Source organism: Mus caroli, chromosome 6 (assembly GCF_900094665.2).
Source record: "Mus caroli chromosome 6, CAROLI_EIJ_v1.1, whole genome shotgun sequence".
In the NCBI taxonomy this organism is placed as follows: Eukaryota; Metazoa; Chordata; class Mammalia; order Rodentia; family Muridae; genus Mus; species Mus caroli.
This window is the reverse complement of record NC_034575.1, coordinates 42,291,849-42,299,530: the sequence shown is the minus strand read 5'-3', so window position 1 is coordinate 42,299,530 and position 7,682 is coordinate 42,291,849. Positions and strand designations below refer to the sequence as shown.

Here is a 7,682-nt window from a genome sequence, read left to right as displayed (position 1 = left end):
TTTTGCTTCTCCCTTTCTTATTTTTCTGTCAGTGTCTTTCTTTCTGGGTTTCCATTTCTCCCACGTCCCTTCTGTAGCTTTCTCTACCACTTTATGTATTTTCTTTAGAATCTAAGGCTTAGATGCTATGTGTGCTCCGTCTTCACTCCTAGGGTACACCTGTGACCTGCTGCAGAAGCCTGTTGCATGAGGGTTAACCTTATTTCCTAGGGCTTCCCCAGTCACGGGAGGGAACTCCACGCATGCGCAGGTCAGTGGCGTGCTCTCTATATGGATGGACAGGATTTGTGGGAAAATACACACCTCTGGCCCTGGCCAGGTGTATTCCTTAGTGGCAACCTGTTCCGAGGGGAGGCCCTTTTTCTGGTCCTTTTCTTGCCAGTCTTGGTCCCCATCTTGACTCCAGAGCCCACTGCAAAGATGGACCCTGTGCACCCAGTGCTTGTCTGGAGGTCTGGGCCTTCTCTCCACTCTCTTGTGTTCTTTGTCACTGTAGGGAAGAGTGGGCTGCGGCCACGCGAGGCTCTGATGCTGAGCCGTGCTGCTCCTCCTGCCCGCAGGAGGCGCTGTGAGACAGGGTGACGGCTGCGCTCCCCGGCGACCGGGCCGGGCGGTGGGGTTGGGGCGAGTGGGAGCGGCGACCTGGGGTCGGAGCGAGTGCACGCTTTGTCGCCCGGGAACGTGGGCGTCGCCGGGGCCAAGGCTCAGGCTAGGCGCGTCCGCGCTGGCCATGACCGGACCCGCTCGGGTAAGGGCCCGGCGCGGACAGGGCTGGGGCGGGACCGCGGGCTGCGGCGGCGGCGGGACCCCCAACAAAGCCGCGTCCGCGCGGTCGCCTGCGCCCCGTCAGCAGCGGCTCCTGCATAGCCTTTTCTCACCAGCAGAGTAATCGCCCGCGGGGGATGGGTTTCCTCGGGTTTGCAGTGATATCATGCGGGTTTACGGTGTCATAATTTAGCCGCACGCAGACCGTGCTCATTGCGTTCCCCTCATTGAGTGTATGAGGGAAGGACCTCACGCCAGGAGGGTAGAAACGGACAGTAAAATCTGCAAGGAGCACGCGCTGTTGGATTATTTCTTGTTTTGTTGAAATCAGGGTTTAAAGGGTATGGCTGGTTTTTATTATGCTGTTCTTATTGCTCTACTAAGCATTCTTGATTATTAAATAAGGCTTAGATAAAACACCTTGTACATTCTCAACAGATGTACAGGTTTTCGGGATTGAGTATGTAAAAGACAGGTAGCACGTTCATCATTTCTAAGCAGAATTTTGAGTAAGTGGAAGATGGCCATACCTATAGATGGAAAAATAAGCATAAACTAATCTTTCAATTAATACATAAAATCCTTTTCATTTTCATGAAATGACAGATATTTGTGAATTTATTCAAGATTAGATAATAGGGCTCAGTTGCCTTCCTAATCCAGAGGTTGTGTTGTCCAACCCTCAATGGATACCTAAAACGGAGTATAGTAGGAGCTCTACTGTAATACTTTACATTTTACTCAAGCACATCCCGGTATACTATTGCTGTGGGGACCCTTGCAGTTTAAATTATGTTGGCAAAACTTGTGTGATGTTGTTGTAGCCTTCACAATTTAAGAGGTTGAAGTTTCATTCTTACTACAAATTTTAGTGACTTTAGCATGGATTTTTTTTTAAGGTAGGAAAGTGGGAAATGTTCACTTTACTCCTAAAGGAAACATTTGGAAGCTGGACCTGGTGCTGGGGAAGCAGAAGCAGGAGGATTGCTGCAAGACTTGGGCCAGTCAGTCCTGGGGAGTGAGACCTTGTTTCAAAAGCCAAAACCAATTACAACACAGCTTTTCTTTGATATCTTTATCTGAATCATCAGAATACATACTCTTGCATTTTGGTGGCATTATTAAGAAAAGTAAGAGTGTGTGAGCACATACTTTGTTTTAGAAGAGTAGATACTGTGCTGTGCTGTCTTACCGGTAACCACTAGATGCCAGTAGCATACCTCCTGAAATTGTTCCGACCAAACCTGTCTCCAGGCTTTGGCTGATGTCCTGTGGACTAATTGTCCTGACTGAGAACCACTAACCTAGTGTTTCTCACAGAAGAAACTGCATGTAAGCAGATACAGAATTTTGTTTTGTTTTTCCTTAATACATCAGAAACTAGTGAGTTTTATTTTGGTTTTTGGTTTTTGAGACAGGATTTCTCTACATAGCCCTGGCTGTCCTGGAACTCATTTTGTAGACCAGGCTGGCCTAGAATCCGGAGATCAGTCTGCTGCTGCCTCCAGGGAGGTGGGAATAAAGGAAGGCATTTGTTATCACACCCGGGACAAAATGGTTGTTTTAAAGTAAGTGTTATAACACAAACAACTTGCATTAACTTAAAACATTGGCTTTCTGATCAATAGACTTTTTAAAATTCAACTTTAAATACCAAATTGACTTTAACAAAAAGATGAGTATAAAGTTTTAAAAAATTGAAATAATACATACTTTAATAGCCATAGAAAACAAAGACACGCTGATAACGAATGAAGCTAAACTCATTAAAATAGCAGCATGATGTGGGATTACAGTAATATAAAGAGTATTTTCAACTAATAGATATATAATTTGCATAGTTGTCATTTTGAGCATCAGGAAGTATCTATGTTTCCAGTCAGCCATGATATGTTTCCAGTCAGCCATGATAAACACAAATACTAAACAGTTTTGAGCTAGGGATATATCTCAAGGGTAGAGAAGTTGCCCAGCATGTGCAAGGTCCTGGATTTAATCTCACATACAGAAACTAACTCACTCTCACACACACACATATTAATAGTCAGGGTGTTCATATCCTTTGATTTAGTAACACTCAAGTTTAGACTCTATTCTACAACAGTAAAAGTGATAATACATAAAGAATCACACCAGAGAAGAAGAAGAAGAAGAAGAAGAAGAAGAAGAAGAAGGAAAAAAAGAAAAGAAAAGAAAAGAAAAAAAGCCTTTAATCCCAGCACTTGGGAAGCAGAAGCAGGCGGATTTCTGAGTTCGAGGCCAGCCTGGTCTACAAAGTGAGTTCCAGGACAGCCAGGGCTACACAGAGAAACCCTGTCTGGAAAAACCAAAAAGAAGAAGAAGAAGAAGAAGAAGAAGAAGAAGAAGAAGAAGAAGAAGAAGAAGAAGAAGAAGAAGCAGCAGCAGCACCACCACTACCACCACCACCACACCAGAGCATTGTTTGTAATGACTGATGACGGTAGCCAAGCACAGTGGCATGTGCATTTTAATCCCAGCTCTGGAGAGACTGAGGGAGGTAGATCTCTGTGAGATCTGGGCCAGTCCTGGTCTACATAGCCTGTGAAAACCTGCCTTAAAATAAATAAATAACATTTACAGAGAGAAAAGAAGCAGTATGTATATGGCCCATTAGAGGGCTCTGTCTCCTTGTGGAATATAATGCAATAATTCAATTTACCACAGTGTAAGTTTACTCCCTTGTACCAATCTGAATAAATGACCAGGACATTAAGTGAATGAAGTTTCGCACTAATTTGGTTTCATTTTTGTAGTGAATATTCCACCCATACATACAGATATTCAGTTTGAGACGCATAGAAGATGGGTGTAGTGGTGATAGCAGGGCCTCAGCTTAGATTTAGGGGAAACAGATTGCTTTATTATTTAATTAAATCTTTTTCTTTATTTTTATTTTATGCATATAGATGTTTGTCTGCATGTGTGTCTGTATGTCATGTCTGTGCAATGCCTCTGGAGAGCAGGAAAAAGGGGCACTAGGTTCTCTAGGACTAGAGTCAGTGATGGCTGTGAGCTACCATCTGAGAGTTGGGCATGCTGAGCCATCTCTCCAGCCCACAAATCACTTTTGCAGAAGAGTCTGCTGAGTTAAAAACAGCTGCCCACCCTGTGAGTCTCAAATTACTGATGAGAGTGAACAATGAGATGGTCTTTCGTAGCCGTCATGATGGTATCTGTATGATGTCTTTCACTTCAGTTCCCACTGACTTTTGAAGATGTAGCCATTTACTTCTCTGAGCAAGAGTGGCAACACTTAGAGGCCTGGCAGAAGGAACTTTACAAGCAAGTCATGAGAACCAATTACGAGACTCTCATCTCTCTAGGTAAGGAGCTTTCCACTTCTGTGGTGATTCTCGCAACTGGATCTTCTCAGAGCCCCTTGGTCACTTGATATGCCTGTTAGGTAGCAAGGTTGCTTAGATATAACCCAGAAAGGCTTTTTCATCTCTTTGTTGTTGTTGTTGTTGTTGTTAATACTAATGTATACATTACTGGTTTGTCCTTAGAGGTGGGCCTTACAGGGAAGTATTTAAGACAGCATGTAGTATCATAGTCAGAGGTAGCAAGGATGAATGTTAAAACTTTTCCCATCACACTTTACTCTGAGATTGCCTGATTTTTCCACTGAGAAGCACACCTGCCTGTGCCCATAAAGTACCTGTGTGTCTTAACCTAGAAAGTGGCTTCTTTGCAGCTTTCCAGTGGGGTTAAAGATTGCAAGAAACGAACGGTCTTGCCTGGAGTGTGATTCTGCAAGAGTGTACCTTGAGGTGTTTGAGAGTACCTGACTCTGGTTAGGATAATGGATTTTTTTCCCTTCTTTCTTCTCCTTTTTCCTTCTCCTCCTCCTCCTCCTTCTTACTCCTCTTCCTTCTTGTCCTCCTCCTCTTCTTCTTCCTCCTCCTCCTTCATCCCTCCTCTTCTTGTGTGTGATTCTGTTGATGACACTTAGGTCGTTGCATGTGCCACCCAAGGGCTGTCTCACTGACATACACTTACAGCCCCTTTAAAGTTCTTGTTTGTTGAATTTTTTGTTGCTGTTTTATTGGTTTTTTGAGACGAGGTCTCACTGTATAACTGAAGCTGTCCTGGAACTCACTATATAGACCAACCTGGCTTTGATCTCACAAAGATCTGCTTGTCTTGAGTGCTGTGGTTAAAGGTATGGACCAACCAGCCGGTTGGGTGGTGGTGCCCTCTGGTAGAATATACTGATGAGGCAGAGGTAGGAGGCTTATGACTTTGAGACTAGCCTGTGCTACACTTCTACACATTTGTGGAGCACAGTGGTGCACACTTTTTAGTCCTAGAACTTGGGAGCCAGAGGCAAGTGGATCCCTTGAGTTTTAGGCCAGCCTGGTCTACATAGAGAATTCCAGGACATGTATGGCTACAAAGAGACCCTGCCTGAAAAAGGGTGTTCACCCTTACACCTGGCTAGTTTTTCTTAGCCATCAAATGAATTTTTAAAATGAATCTGGAGCTGGAGAGATGACTCAGTAGGTGAGAGGTCAAGCACTTGCCTTGCCAGCATGAAATCCTGAGTTTGCACACCCAGAGTACACATAAGATATGTGTGCAGCGGCTCACATCTGTTATGTAATAACCATTGATGGGCAAGGTCAAAGGTCAAGACAGGTGGGTCTCTGGAAGAGACTGACCTCCATGGCAAAGACCTCATGGCAATGACAGATCCTGTCACAAAATTTAAAAGATGGACGGTGTCCTGAGAACCAATACCTGCAGCTGTTCCTTGACTTCCATATGTATGACACGTAATCCCTCCCAGCACACACATGAAAAAGCATGCATAAAAATGAGCCTGTTAGGAGAAGCGTAAAATGAATGGCTCCTGTTTGATTCTAGGTTTTTTTTTTTTTTTTTTTTATATTAATTTATGTGAATGAACCAGATTTGTTCATGGAACCCAGGGAGGCAAGAAGAGAGTGTTATATCCCCTGAGCCACCGGATGGATACTGGGGATTAATCTGTCATCCTCTGGAAAATTTTTAAAATGATATGCTTTATAACACTCAAGCCAAATTACCCTGTCTGACTCTTCTGTACAGATAATGGACTGCCCAAACCAGAACTAATATCCTGGATTGAACTTGGGAGAGAGCTCTTCAGCAGCTGGGGAGAAAAAAAGAAACCAGACAAAGAAGTTCACTGCTCTATAGATGATGTGCGTGTTCATCTAGCCATTGAGGGACAGTTACTTGAGAGTGAGTATGAAGAACCCATCGTCCTAGTGGAGGATGTGATGCAGACCTGCAGTCTCTGCACTGGGAGAAGATACAGGGCCAGGGGAGGAGCTCAGTTATCCTCATTGGCACAGTGAGTGCCAGTCCAGCCTGAACTGTATGAGATCCTGTCTCAGAGACACACACACACACAAAGAGAGAGAGACACACACACACACCCAAAGAGAGAGAGACACACACAAAGAGAGAGACAGAGACAGAGAGGAAACCATAGTTTTAACCTAAACACATCACATTCAGATTTATTTCTTTTTTTCCCCTCTGTTGCGGTAAATCTCCAACCCAAACATGCCCCGGCAATGAAAACACAACTCAATTAATATGAATACATGCTGTGTGCCTAGACTGGGCAGATCTACCACTACACTACCATCTTCTCCATCTGGAACCCCTTAGAACTTGCAGCTCTAGGCCATGTGCTTCTGCTCAGCTTTTCCTCTTCCTCCTCCTGTGTCTGTTCTCTCTCTCCCATTTTCTCCTTCTCTCTCCCCACCTTCTGCTCCACCTTCCCTTTTTTCTGCCCAATCAACAGCTCTTCTTTATTTTACAAATTAAGGTGGGAAGCAGGTTTACAGGGAATCACCTGAGTGCTGACTCATTCCTCAGTCACTGCCATTTACAGGAGAACGGAATTAACTTCAAATATAATTAGCCCCAGGGCTATCCACAACATCCCTCCTCCCCTCTTTTCTTCCCGTTTGTCTGAACTGAGGCTTGATGCTGCATATATTTTAGGGAGGGGCTGTAAACCATAGTGGTTAGTGTGAGAACTCTGAAGCCTGAATCTGATCTCTTCTTTTGTAGGGGACAGTCAGTTTCTTTTCTACTGTTGTGATAAAAAAAAAAAAAAAAAACCATGACCAAGACAGCATTTGGGGTGGGGGAAGGTGCTTATGGTTGCAGGTTAGTTAGAGTCCATGACCATCATGTCAAGGACGTAGTATGTATCAGGCAAGCAAGAACTCACATCTCAGTCCACAAGGAGAGGCAGAGAGATCCAGCTGGGAATGGCATGGGCTTTTGAAATCTCAAAATTCACCTCAGTGACACATGTCTTCCAATAAAGTCACACTTCCTAATCCTTGCCAAACAGTTCTACCAACTGGGGACTAAGTATTTAAACATATGAGTCTATGAGGCCATTTTCATTCAAAGCACCATAGTGACTTTAGGCAGAATATTTAAACTCTTGGTGTATAAAATGCAGCAAATATAAGAACCTGGAACATCATGTTAGGAAGGAATAATGTATGCAGTGCGAAGGAGACATTGATGGACGCTGTTCTTTGTAATGAATGAGAAAGAACAAACCTGGGTTTGGCTTTCCCTACCTTTGTGACCAAAGCAGACTTCGAGCTATCAAAAGAGAAGTCACATACTACCAATATACATGGCTCAATGTAGTCATTCCTATTCCAAAAATGAGGAATGGGGACATAGCAAGAAAGAGAGGACCAGAGCAAGACCCATATCCAGCAGGGCAAATAGTGAACCTGCTGCTCTGAAAGACCCACAACGTGAGGACTCCCTCACGTTCTGACTCAGGAGAGGCGACACCCCAAAATCACCCACAAGAAACGATCTTGCTGCAACTGCAAAAGGATTTTTATTCGAGAGCGTTCTCGGGCCCA

General features: G+C 44.1%; 1 protein-coding gene across 1 annotated transcript in view; it reads left to right on the top strand.

Moving 5' to 3' along the window:
* The first annotated feature begins 649 nt into the window (after positions 1-649).
* Positions 650-7,682, top strand: part of Znf786 (zinc finger protein 786) — an 11,492-nt gene continuing 4,459 nt past the window's right edge. Inside the window, exons 1-3 of the mRNA XM_021164617.1 lie at positions 650-748; positions 3,983-4,109; positions 5,857-6,012. Of these exons, the coding sequence (XP_021020276.1) occupies positions 731-748; positions 3,983-4,109; positions 5,857-6,012 (301 nt within the window). The 5' untranslated portion in view covers positions 650-730. The remainder of the gene's footprint in view (positions 749-3,982; positions 4,110-5,856; positions 6,013-7,682) is intronic.